Genomic DNA, 12,832 nt, shown 5'->3' with positions numbered 1-12,832 from the left:
CTACTCACAAATAATATTCATGCTCAAGATCAGAGGAGTAATACATATCATAATGGATCTGAACATATAATCTTCCACCAAATAAACCGGCTAGCATCAACTACTAGATGTAATCAACACTACTAGTCACCCACAGGTACCGGTATGAGGTTTTGATATAAAGATTGAACACAAAAGATGAACTTTGAGATGAGATGGTGTTGATGAAGATTGGCCTCTCAAAGATGAGAGGGTTGTTGGTGATGACGATGGCTTCGATTTCCCCCTCTCGGAGGGAAGTTCCCCTGGGGGAATCGCTCCGCCGGAGGGGAAAAGTGCTCCTGCCCAAAGTTCCGCCTTCAGACGGCGGCACTTCGTCCCGAAAGTCCTCTCCTTATTTTTTTCTAGGTCAAAAGACATTATGTACCAGAAGATGGGCATCAGATGTGGGCCAAGGAGCCCACTACCCACCAGGGCGCGCCTGGAGTGGGTGGCGCTCCCTGGTGCCTAGTGGGCACCTGGGTGGCCCCCTCTGGTAGTTCTTTTCTTCAGTATTCTTTATTTATTCCAAAATAATTCTCCATAAAATTTCAGCTCATTTGAGATGTGCAGAATAGGTATCTCTAACATAGCTTTTTCAGGTCCAGAATTCCAACTACCGGCATTCTCCCTGTTTGTGCAAACCTTGTATATTATGAGAGGAAAGACATTAGAATTACTCCACAAAGTGTTAAAAAGCATAAAACACTATAAATAACAGTAGGAAAACATGATGCAAAATGGACGTATCACCTATCTATGTGTGAATTATTGAATTTTATTTTGGCATGTTGAATTCTCATTTATCTGTATCGTTGAATTGTCAAATTGATGATGAATTTATACTATATGATGGACATCCATGGATATGAGGGCTGGCATATGGGAGTATGGTTGTCCGGGAGGACAAATGAGAACCCGCCCGATGATATTCGTGGGCACGACAGCAGACATATACGTGCATGGATTTGCTAACTCCGTTTGTAGATGCTCTAACTGTAGTAGGTGAGCCCTTGTTAGGCCCTGTTGGGGTCTCCTCGGGCTACTAAAAGTCCTGAAACCTACCTCTCAACTCTTGGATACATGTCCACAGAAAACAAAAATCAAGAAGCTAGTGTTTCACATTCTTCTCCGACTCTTGATTGAATCAGACCGGGTGACTAGAACGAAGCATTTTCCCTATTAGCTGGTGAACGATCACTAGGAGAGGATGGTATTTCAAATGATTCTCTTGGCTGCTTTAGTTCTGAGGGGATGGTGAAAGTGCTAGTTATCGACTAGAGGGGGGTGAATATGTGATTTTTATGAACGTCTTCAAAACACGGGGGCTTTGAAGACAAGCAGTAGAAATGAACCTATTGATATGCAGCGAAAGGTAGCCTACACTAGACAAGCCATAGTCAAGTAAGCAATGAAGTGAAAGCACGAAGACTATCAGTAGCTAGGTAGTATAGATCAGGATGGAAGATAGTATGAAGCCAAACAACAACAGTCTTTACACAATGAAGTCAATCAGATCATACAAGCAGGCAATGACTTCACGAAGACAAACTGTAAGTAAGAGAGGTAAAGGATAAAACCAGTTGCTTGGTGAGGACAGGGATTTGTTGGACCAGTTCCAGTTGCTGTGACAACTGTACGCCTGGTTAGGGAGGCTAAGATTCAACTCAGAAGACCGCGTCTTCATCTTATTCTCCTTGAGCTAAGGACACACAGTCCTCGCCCAATCACTCTGGTAAGTCTTCAAGGTAGACTTCCAAACCATCACAGACTTCGTTCACCGACGATCCACAATGACTCTTGGATGCTCATAACGCGACGCCTAATCGGCTGGAGGATTCATAGTCCTCAAGTGTAACAAGTCTTCAGATCACGCAGATAGAAAGACTTCAGTGATGCCTAACACTCTTTGGCTCTGGGTGTTTAGGGCTTTGTCCTCGCAAGGATTTCTCTCTCAAAGGCTTCGAAGGTGGGTTGCTCTCAAACGACAAAAGCCGTGCACTAACTCTGAGTAGACACCAATTTATGATGTAGGGGGTGGGCTATTTATAGCCAGGAGGCAACCCGACCTGATTTGTCCGAGATGACCCTGGATCACTAAGGAACTGACACGTGTCCAACGGTCAGATTTCAAACACACGTGGCAGCTTGACTTGGGCTACAAGTAAAGCTGACTTATCCAGCTCTGGATAAGATTTGCTCTCATTGTCTTCGCTCGAAGACATAGGATTTGGTTGAGCATCAATTCAGTCACTCTGACTTTATTCACTTGGACCCCACTTAACAGTACGGTGGTTCCTATGACTCAACAAAGAATAAAAGAGCACTACGAAACAACTATGTCTTCGCAATCTATAGTCTTCATGCGATGTCTTCTCATGTCATAATCTTCAATGTGAATCTCTTCATAGACCACCATTGTCTTTAATGTCTTCACACATTTTTAGGGGTCATCTCTGGTAGGTAAACCAAATCAATGAAGGATTACTACCTGTGTTATTTTGCAATTCTCATAAACACATTAGTCCCTCGACTAAGTTTGTCGTCAATACTCCAAAACCAACTAGGGATGGCACTAGATGCACTTACAGATGACAATTTCTTCAGAACAACATGGTAGTTTCTTTAGAAGAAAGGCATTTTTCCTTAAAAAAACTACCAAGAAAAATCGTTCGCTTGCCATTTCCTTCCAAGCTGAGGTTTGACAGATAACATTTCTGATTTAAAGTTCTACAAGCCCATAATCCGCTTGTGAAGTAAAAAAGAACTACTACTACATGGGTTGTGGCTCAACTCATATCCAAAACTAGATCATTTGAAAGATCATACAAGCCAACGAACCGTTTTCAGATCGTTTTAATTTTGGATTGGTGCGAACTAGCAATCCCCTTTTTGTTATCGAAGGCATTTGCCCTATGATTTCTCCAACTCCACACTTGGGAATGCGAGATCCTGTCTTTCCCCGCTCCAGAAAATTACACTAGCATAGCTTTATATCCCAAATTTTAGATCAGCAGAGCTCGGGCGCGCGCGGAATTCAAAGCCGGATGCTAACCATGCCACTTCGACCTTACTCGTACGATGCTCCAGTGGGCCACATGTAAATCGAATTTTGACGTAAGATTTTACAAGATATTGTATGCAACCTGGGTCAATGTTGTACAGTAGATTTTTTGAAAATTTGTATGACGTGTTGGACTTCCATTTCACCGCTTGGCACGATTCCAGCTACAGAAGTGCACCCAAGTCACTGCTTTTACCATCAAAGCTCCAAGTTGCAAACTTCTTCAGTGAGGCTCTTTCCTGATACACAGAATAACTAAAAATCCTCTTATTGGAACGCTAAAGCATATAAAGGCCACCAGTAAAGGAGTACAAAAGAAGGGGTAACCAGTAAGATTCGTACAAGTCCTCTAGCACAAAAAAGTTACCAACAAGTACGAACTACAGAATACCTGCAAACCAAGTGTATATCTTTAGTTTCCGATGCATAATGACTTGTGAGGGAGCATCATCAGATAAAGAATGCTTCAAGCTAATAAATTCCAGGGTATAGAACACTAATAGGATGTTACATAGAAGAGAGGATACACCGTGTCCCTGACATGAAACCTGTGGTTAAACCAAATGTTTCATAGGCAACATACCTTCAGGATTTACACAACTGATTTTGGATCTCTACCTATAAAATTTTATAACAGCGTAGACATGTCACATTCTGTTTACCAATAGTCTTTGCAAGAGCACACACCATTTTCAAAATGGTGGAACCTCTTTGCGTCCCTCGCAATGATCTGACGGCCAACAAGCTTAGAGATTATCTTAAGAGCGGTGTGGCAGTCTCCACAGGAGCGAAGGTTCTTTATAACCCGAATTGGCGAACGGACAGCACTGGTTATAAGACCGTAACTAACAGCTAGTCTCTCACTGTGAGCTAGCAAGGCATCCTCTTTAGTTTCTGGATCAACGTCGTGAAGCACAAATCGAGTATCCGCAATATAGCCAGCCTCCTTCATATGAGCCGCCAAGTACCTCAGCTCTTCATAGATCTTAAGGGTTTCTGGATGGGATCGATCCCCTGCTCTGTATTCATGAACTTTGCTCCTAGCTTCAGCAGTATTAGCCTTTTTCCTTTCTTTCTCCTTTGCAAGGTCTGAAGCATTTACAGGGAAAAGACCCGTTTTAGACTGCTCATTCAGCCTAGAAGGATCCAGGCGTTCTATAATCTGAGCACAACGATCCCCAAGCTCTAAGTATCCATTAAGTCGGCACATATTCATCAAACTTTCCCAGATATCGACGCTCGGTTCCATAGGCATCCGTTCAACAAATTCACGAGCTTCATCAACATAGCCCGACTGGCCAAGCATATTAACAATGCTCGCATAATGATCCATGGAAGGAATTATACCAAAATCCTTCTGCATTGATTCAAAATGCAACATGCCCTCGTCAACCGATCCCAAAATTCCACAGGCCAAAAATACATGTGTGAACATGCCAGAATCTGGCTTATCTCCAGTCTGCTTAAAACGATCAAAAAAGTCAGTTGCTTCTTCACCAAGACCATTATGCACAAACCCTGAGATTATAGTGCTCCAAGATGTCAAATCATGCTGCGCCATAGTACTGAAAAGTTTCTTTGCATCTTCCATCGAGGCACATTTAGCATACATGTCCAAAATTTTGTTGTTAACATCTATGTCAACAGCTAGTTCTGATTGAGATATTTGATCATGTATTTGTCTTGCTTCTGCAAGAGCACATGCATCAGCGCATGCTTGCATCAGTTTAAAGTATTGAGGAGCATGCAGTACAATGCCTTTTCCTTGCAGCACCGGTAGAGCTTTCAAAGCTTCTTTTATGTTCCCATCTTCACATAACTTATCCAGTTCCTCAATAGTACCTTTGGATATGCCGCTGGCTTCATCAGATACTTCAGAAGGTGATCCATTATTTGGCAGGCTGCCAGGCAGTGAATGCTGGAAATACATGTTATCTTGATAGGGCTTACTGCTCAAGTTGTTCCCAGCTGACGTAATAGGTTGAATATCTGAATGAGATTCTGGATAAGTTCTGTTATGGCTGTGCTGTACATCTGTGTTTACATTCATGAAATGCTCTTGATGATTTCTCTGAGTGTCAATTTTGTTAGTGGTATAATGACTCTGATATGCTTGTGAAGCATTGTATCCAAAATCACCTCTGTGGCCTTGCTGGAATACTGGAAAATGCTCCTTATGGAAATGGCTAGTATTTGGATACTGTGAGGCAGAATTCACAGGCCTATTTGCATGATCATGACTTTGATAATCATTCTGCTGCTGAACGTTTCCAGTTAAGTTTTGATATGACTGTCCTGAAGGACCATATCCATTCTGCCTACCATTATAGTTCTGCTGGTTACTTTGGGTGTTGTAACCAAAGTTGTGTGTGGCATATCCAGTGCCATTGTGCTGCTGCTGAGTACTTGGTGGACCTCCATTAGAACTTGGGTGATTGTATGCACTACTTGCCTGATCAGGCTGCCTGGTATTGTATCCAAAATCACCATTGTGGCCTTGTTGAGGTCCTGCAACATGCTCCTTACGGGAACTGCTTGGAGTTGGATACTGTGACGCAGGATTGCCAGGCTTGTTGAAGTAATTACCATTAGATATTCGATCAACCTTCTGTTGATGAAAGACTTGCTGGTCACTTCCAGTTGGGCTTTGATGTGACTGTGCTGATGGGCCATATCCATACTGCCCACTAGTATAGCTCTCCTGGTTACTTCGGGAATTGTATCCAGAGCTGCAATCATATCCAGTAACGTCACGACCTCTTCGCACATTACCATCTGCAGAAAGGCCATTAATAGCAGGTATGACAATCTGCTGCTGATGAGCACTTGGTATATCGCCCTTGGGGTTTTGGTGGCCATATGCACTATTGCCCCCATACGATTGCCTGGCAGTATATCCAGGTGGCTCGTTATTCACTCTTGCACCGGTATATGGCTGGCGACTATCTGGTAAGCCATACGATCCACCGCTCTGGTAAGGTTGTTCAGAATTGCGTCCATAATGTGCATTGACACCGCCATCAGCATGCACACCTTTATTTCTATCAATGCCTTCTGAAGAATGAGCTGAAGGGGGATCCCTCTGCAAGGGGCGGCTGAAATGATCAGGTGAGTGTTTTGGGCGGGACTCTCCGTAGTTCCCTGCGTTTTGCACCCCCCAATCACGGTGATAGTCTCCATCAATTTGTTCGGATGCCACACTGCCAGCGCCTCGATGCGGAACCAAAGAACGCGGGCATCCTCTTTCAGCTGGAAGACTGAAACAGAATAGCAAATATGTCACGTTAATTTCCAGGCAAGAAATATGCGTCGAAGAAATCACAGTGGCCATTTGGGGACGTCAAAGCAATCTGTTTGGCTATGTGAACACTGAAATTATAGGGGATTGAGGTGGCCGGCTATTTTCAGCACACTGAAATTATAAGGTGCTATGAGTGGGCGTATGTGTTTAGTATCTCTGCCATCTCAAGCTCCGGCCGAAATTGATTTCTACTACATATTTTTTGGAAAAAAAAAACTTCTATGTTTAACTCATGTGGCTCTGTTTCTATCGCAAATGAGCACAAGTTCACAGAGAGGACTAAACCACTGGACGATGAAATCATGATTAGTAGGCAGGGGAAGACTGGTCCAAGGACTTGGCGCAGGCGTGCGGTACCTGTGAGGAGAACCGACTCGACGGGCGGGGGAGAGGAGCGCGGCCGCGAGCTCGCCGCGAGGGGAGTAGCGGGCGGCGAAGAGAGCCCTGCGCGCTCCAACCATGGCAGCCATCTCCCTCCACCTCTCAGCGCGGCGTGCTCCTGCTGTTCCGTGCGCCGCGGAAACCCTCCCGGAGACAAAGAGCCCCAGCCGCCAAGCGGAAAAAGAAAGAGGAGGCTGCCCTACGGTGGAGCGGCGGCGGCGGCGGCGCGGCCGTGCGTGCGCGGTGTGGTGGTGGGAATGATCCCCCCGCTCGAGCCGGACGGGTGGGTATAGCTAGCACACGGCCTCGCCCCGAAGCTGGGTCGGTCCACTGGGCCTCACTACCTACTGGGCTGGGCTTTTCACTTTCAGGCCTTCCTCCCTTTGCATCGAATTTCTAGTTTTCTACTACCCCAGTCCAAAGGACCAAGCTCGCACATGGTCCGCCTTTCCCTGAGATCCTCGCGGCCGCACGGAGACACAGCTCGCAGCCGCGGCGCACAGCGGAGCGGCGGTCCGCCTGCCTCCGCCGCGCCTATGGATTCGTCGTCGCAGCCGCAGCCACAGTCGCCTGCTGCCGGGGGCGACCCGTCGGAGGACGGCGCGGCCGCGGAGCTGCCCCGGCTCACCGTGACGCAGGTGGAGCAGATGAAGGTGGAGGCGCGGGTAGCCGACATCTACCGCGTCCTCTTCGACGCCGCGCCCAACGCCAAGTCCGTCATGTAAGGGACCCTCAAGCACGCTCCATATTAGTACTTCTCTTTAGCTACTAGCCTGCTGTTCGCGGTGTTTGGGAGTAGCGGGTTTGGGTGCGAGAGATGGGCTTCAGGGTGCGGAGATCAGATAGGTTTGCTTGGCTTCTGCTCGAAGTTGGAAGCTCACCGATAAGTTCACCTATGTGGCAGATGGGGGGAGGAATTGCTTGATTGTGGTACCAAAATGTTTGCTCATAGAAGCTTAGTGCTGTCAATTAGGTGTCGTATGTAAGTGTGCCCTTTAATTTGGAACAACACTGACTTGAGACTATGATGTTCTCCACTTGCTTATACCGAACTTTGATCGTTATTTTTTTTTGGCTGCAGGCTAGAGCTGTGGCGTGATCAACATGTCGAGTATTTGATGAAAGGGCTGAGGCATCTCGCACCTAGCTTCCATGTGCTCGATGCCAAGTAATGCTTCTCCAGTGTTAAATTAACTTAAGTGCCGTCCCTGATTTATACTTTGCTTACAATTTTCTTCTGGTTCTTCCAGTCGGCCTTGGTTATGCTATTGGATGGTTCATGGGCTTGCGTTGCTGGATGAAACGCTTGATGATGACCTCGAGAACGATATTGTGGACTTCTTGTCTCGATGCCAGGTTTGTTGATCTGTTACAATATAATTGTATGGATATCTTGCTGCAGTTTGCAGTTAAATTTTGATAACACTTATGCTTAAGGATATATATGCTGAAAACTTTACAAGCAGACTGTTTAAGGCTTTGTTTCAAACTTCTGCTCTTCTTTGCTGATATGAAAAACAAGATTGAATGGAACCGCTTTACCAAACTGCTTAAGGTGGTGGGGCTACATGAATAAACCTCTCAATCCACGTGTAGTTTTGCATATATACATACTATAGATTATAGAAACTAATAAAGTTGCTGAGACAATATGCTCTGGTTGCACGACACAGTAAATCTTATATGATATTTTTATGGAAAAATGCAAGTAGTATTGGTCATACATAGTTAAAGCACTGGAGATACCCATTTGCAGATACAGTAATTTCTGAATATTACCATTTTCTTTCTCTTATGGTGGCTTAATTATAATTGTTTCAGGACAAACATGGTGGATATGGTGGTGGACCTGGGCAGGTTTGCTCTAACCTCAAACTCTTTTTAATTCCCCACATTTAGGTTGGTCAATCTTTTGCATTAGTTCTTGAAATGCAATTTTAGGCAACCATGGAATTTGGAACAGGCCATGTGAATGCTGGGCTGTAGAGATACTGGATCTGACATTACTTTCAAATGTTTGCTTCAAAATGAGTGCTTAGACCGTCCTAGGCTACTTGGCATGCTCACATGAATATACAAAATAACTTTGACAAATCATTTTAGGGTTATAAGAACTTCGGAGATATGTTTTATATGAAATATGTATCTGTGTGTTTGGTATTTGTCTATTTGATGACCTAATGTGTTCATATAACTCAAGAAGCCTGCTGTAGTTGGCAAAGCTAGCTTTTGTAGTGGTATTGTTTCTCCGTCTTTTGGAAGTTCAGAGATAGCATGAATCTTTTTTTTTGTTAATTGATCTGCCGTTTCATGTTTATCTACTCATTCAAGATGATAATTTCCACTGACCAGTTTTAAATTTCATCCTTTTGTTCACCTTTCTTTGGTAGTTACCTCATCTCGCTACATCGTACGCTGCTGTAAATACACTTGTAACCATAGGGAGTGAAAGAGCACTATCATCAATAAAAAGGTAACTCTATGTCCGCTCTTGGAGAAAGATGTTATTTATATCTGTGTCGTTTTCTTAACCGTTCTAAGTTGTCAATCAGGGACAATCTGTACAAGTTTATGCTTCTAATGAAGGACAAATCAGGTGCTTTCAGGTGTGTTTTCTCGATAGTGCATAGGGCAAGGAAAAATACTATTTCCATACCAAGTTCCATCTGACTAATGTCTGTTACTCCATTGAAAATCCTTCGACCAGAATGCATGATGGTGGTGAAATTGATGTCCGCGCTTGCTATACTGCAATATCGGTGAGTTTCTTGTAGTTCTTAGTGTTTCTGTTGCCATTCTCTAATATTACGCTTGTTGAGATTAGGTTGCCAGCCTCGTGAACATTCTTGATGATGAGCTGGCAAAAGGTGTTGGAAACTACATAGCAAGGTTTGCTTTGGTTAATGTGTTTTTTCAATTTTGCAATTTTAAAATATGTGGTTGATTTGTTCAGATAACCTTTTTCTATAGAATGATTGGTTAATTCATACACTATATGCCCCCCAGTTGTCAAACTTATGAAGGTGGGATTGCGGGAGAACCTTCTGCTGAAGCTCATGGTGGGTACGTTTCTAAGGATGTTCTCTGATGATTTTTTTTTGCGGGGGATCTCTGATGATTTTTATGTATCTGTTAAAAAGTTTAAATAAAAATTGCTTTGATAAGGTACACTTTTTGTGGGCTGGCTGCAATGGTCCTGCTTAATGAAGTGGAGAAACTCGATTTGCCTAGCTTGATTGTAAGACGACCCCTCCTACTACTTTATTCAGTTTTCCTTCTATTACAGTATGTATGTGTGTGTGCTAATTTTGGTTGCAATTAGTTGAACTTGGCCCTTTGGTTTTCAATTATGTAAAGGAGAAATGTATCGGATATTATTTAAAAATCTATTGCTTTATGTTTAGGAAATAGAAAAAGGTAACTTGTCAACTCTCAATTGACTAAAAGATTGTCCGAGTTGCAACCTGTAACAACTGAAACTGTGCACTTCACAACCTCGGGTAGTTTTGCGAGTATTTTTGACTGGCATGGATGCCATGTGTTCACCATGTTACTACCATGTCATCAGACAAATCTAACAACCGAAACATATGTCCAAGTTGCAACCTCTAACGACCGGAGCTGTATACTTTACAATCTTGGGTGTTTTGCAAATATCAAAAATCTCTTAATTTCTGTGAAACTGTAAAGAGAGAAGAAAGAGAAAAAGATCTGGCACGGGACTGTTTTGTTTGATGATATGTCAGTGGCATGATATCCATGTCAGCCGAAGCCAGTTGTGAAACTAACTAAGGTTGTAAAGCGGACGGTTTTGTTATTTCATGGTTGCAACTTAGACGATTTTAGAGTCCAAATTTGGAAGTTGACTTTTGCAATAGTTTAGAGTTGGAAGTGGACTCTTGCGGAAGTTCCAGGTTGAAAAGTGAACCTTTTCCAGGAAATATATGAGGCCACATATGTAATGTGTTGTCACATCATTGTTTGTTGCAACACTAACTAGGGCCTCATCATTTAGGGCTGGGTGGCATTTCGTCAAGGAGTGGAATGCGGATTCCAAGGACGGACAAATAAATTGGTTGATGGTTGCTACTCCTTTTGGCAGGTAAAATACCGCTATGTATTTGAACTTCTTAAGCCACATGTTCTGCTCCATATATGACAGATGTCTTGTGTATGTCCAGGGAGCTGCTATTGCTTTAGCTCAAAAGCTAATGGCAGGGTCTGATGAACAATCTAAACAATCACAGCCCAGCAAATTATCTTCGGTAGATGATTCTTGTGGGACCAGCTCATCTGGATTGGCTTCAGAAAAATCTTCTGTTGGTAAGTATTTTGTGCTCAATACTTTCTTATGGAAAATTATCTTTTGGTACCAGTGTGCTTTTCTTCATTAAAAACATATTTCTGCTTCAAATATCTGGTGAAATAAATAATTAACTGAGATTCCCTGTTATACTTACATTAAATATCATGCTTATATATCTTCTTTGCTGAGTTTATAAACTGTAACACATTGAAGAAATATAAACTCTCTTTTGGAATTGTGATGAGTTGGGGTTTGGCAATTCAATATGGTGTGATTATTGGTGTTTTCAAGTTTTTGTTAGTTCATCAGGAGTATATTCGTAAGTAACGTGCATTACTGCACTAGTGTCATTTGGTCACCTTGTTGCCTTGGTACCTTCGACACATATTTGTAACTTGAATACAAATTTCTAATGCTTCATAACCTGCGTTACATACTAGTGTCTAGTGCTTTGATTTACAAGGTGTTGGGTCTGATCTTGATTTATGTCACCGTTTTGTGTGTTTTTGTTCTCTGATAGTGGATTATGCGAAGATTGGATTTGATTTTATGAAGCAGAGCAACCAAATAGGTCCGCTGTTCCACAACATTGCTCTGCAACAATATATCCTGCTTTGTGCACAGGTAAAAAAAGAACATCTTACTTCTTGCATAGATAGATATCTAGAGTTTCTATTTTCGGAACTTCAAATTTTCGAGCGTGCATTTCGTGATGGGATATAATTCTTCAGCTTTGAAAGTTCATGTTGTAATTGAAACTATGTCTACTGCTGAAACACACAGGTGCCGGAGGGGGGATTGAGGGATAAACCTGGAAAGAACAGAGACCACTATCACTCATGCTACTGCCTGAGTGGCCTCTCAGTTAGCCAGTACAGCGCAATGACAGGTTCCGTTTCATGCCCCTTGCCGCAGCACATGCTTGGCCCATACTCGAACTTGCTAGAGCAAATTCATCCGCTCTACAACGTTGTGCTAGAGAAATACGAGGAGGCCTACGAGTTCTTTTCGAGCGAGTGATCAAATGTACACCTTTACAGTCTCAGATAGCTAGGACGATCTGTGATGTGGCTTCAAGTACTGGGGATATTTCTGCAACGTGTCCGTTTGTTGTATACTAGCAGTCATTTGAATAATTGGATTATGCTCCTTGCACCGTGTATGACTGATTCACTATGAGTGCATGGTGAGAGGCTGAGCTCTTTTGGTTACATGTCTCGGGGATGTTATTGATAGCATTGCTGACTGATGCCAAGACATTCTCTTCCTAACTCGTGCTCGGCATCTTAACCTTCAGGGCCTGTTCGGATGACAGGAAAAATACACCCTCTACAAGTCAAAACCTCCTCCAATCCACCCCAATCCCCCTGTGAGAAGGTGTAACCGAACAAAGCCTCAAATGGAACGTTGGATAGGAAAGCTATGTGCCATATGCCTCGTGCGACTGGATATACTCACAAAGTGGCAATGCAAATATATGTTTCGTGGCCTGTTCCGTACAATGTTAAATTCTAAGGCTTGTGGATCTGTTTAGTTTATGTGTCATATTTTTTTTAGATGTTTTGTGCCATATCTTAAAAGAGAGAAGTCCATATTTCAACTCTGAATAGTCAAGAATCAACCCACCGTCCAAGGCGTAGGCGGGCGTGAGCCGGGTGCAGGGGCCGGTGGGTTGGCCTCTTCGTGTGGCTTGGCCACCTTCGTCAAGTCAAGGTGGAGACTTGCTGGATTTGCGCGAGGCGGTTGCTTCGCCTCTTGTTGG

At 43.4% G+C, this 12,832-nt stretch overlaps 2 protein-coding genes across 2 annotated transcripts; one reads left to right on the top strand and one right to left on the bottom strand.

Moving 5' to 3' along the window:
- Positions 1-3,537: 3,537 nt before the first annotated feature.
- On the bottom strand, positions 3,538-7,037 carry LOC125544665 (pentatricopeptide repeat-containing protein At4g32450, mitochondrial-like). The gene is made up of 2 exons (XM_048708412.1): positions 6,741-7,037; positions 3,538-6,339 (listed from the first exon to the last, which is right to left on the bottom strand). The coding sequence occupies exons 1-2, from the start codon at positions 6,851-6,853 to the stop codon at positions 3,741-3,743; spliced, it is 2,712 nt and encodes a 903-aa protein (XP_048564369.1). The 5' UTR covers positions 6,854-7,037; the 3' UTR covers positions 3,538-3,740.
- Positions 7,038-7,184: 147 nt separating this feature from the next.
- Positions 7,185-12,281, top strand: LOC125544666 (protein farnesyltransferase subunit beta-like). Its single transcript, XM_048708413.1, has 14 exons — positions 7,185-7,485; positions 7,846-7,932; positions 8,015-8,120; positions 8,586-8,621; positions 9,155-9,237; positions 9,317-9,370; positions 9,472-9,523; positions 9,589-9,653; positions 9,771-9,827; positions 9,930-10,002; positions 10,780-10,866; positions 10,946-11,087; positions 11,591-11,694; positions 11,854-12,281. The coding sequence occupies exons 1-14, from the start codon at positions 7,202-7,204 to the stop codon at positions 12,088-12,090; spliced, it is 1,467 nt and encodes a 488-aa protein (XP_048564370.1). The 5' UTR covers positions 7,185-7,201; the 3' UTR covers positions 12,091-12,281.
- The last annotated feature ends 551 nt before the right edge of the window (positions 12,282-12,832 follow it).

This window comes from Triticum urartu, chromosome 3 (genome assembly GCF_003073215.2).
Source record: "Triticum urartu cultivar G1812 chromosome 3, Tu2.1, whole genome shotgun sequence".
NCBI classification, from domain to species: domain Eukaryota; kingdom Viridiplantae; phylum Streptophyta; class Magnoliopsida; order Poales; family Poaceae; genus Triticum; species Triticum urartu.
This window is presented reverse-complemented; position numbering and strand designations above follow the sequence as displayed.

Bases quoted from the DNA above. Each gene is read 5' to 3' on its own strand.
- LOC125544665 (XM_048708412.1), bottom strand. From the start codon at position 6,853: ATGGCTGCCATGGTTGGAGCGCGCAGGGCTCTCTTCGCCGCCCGCTAC. The intron at 6,340-6,740 runs GTACCGCACGCC...ATTCTGTTTCAG, and splicing joins CGAGTCGGTTCTCCTCACAG to TCTTCCAGCTGAAAGAGGAT.
- LOC125544666 (XM_048708413.1), top strand. From the start codon at position 7,202: ATGGTCCGCCTTTCCCTGAGATCCTCGCGGCCGCACGGAGACACAGCT. The intron at 10,003-10,779 runs GTAAGACGACCC...CTCATCATTTAG, and splicing joins TCGATTTGCCTAGCTTGATT to GGCTGGGTGGCATTTCGTCA. The intron at 10,867-10,945 runs GTAAAATACCGC...GTGTATGTCCAG, and splicing joins GTTGCTACTCCTTTTGGCAG to GGAGCTGCTATTGCTTTAGC.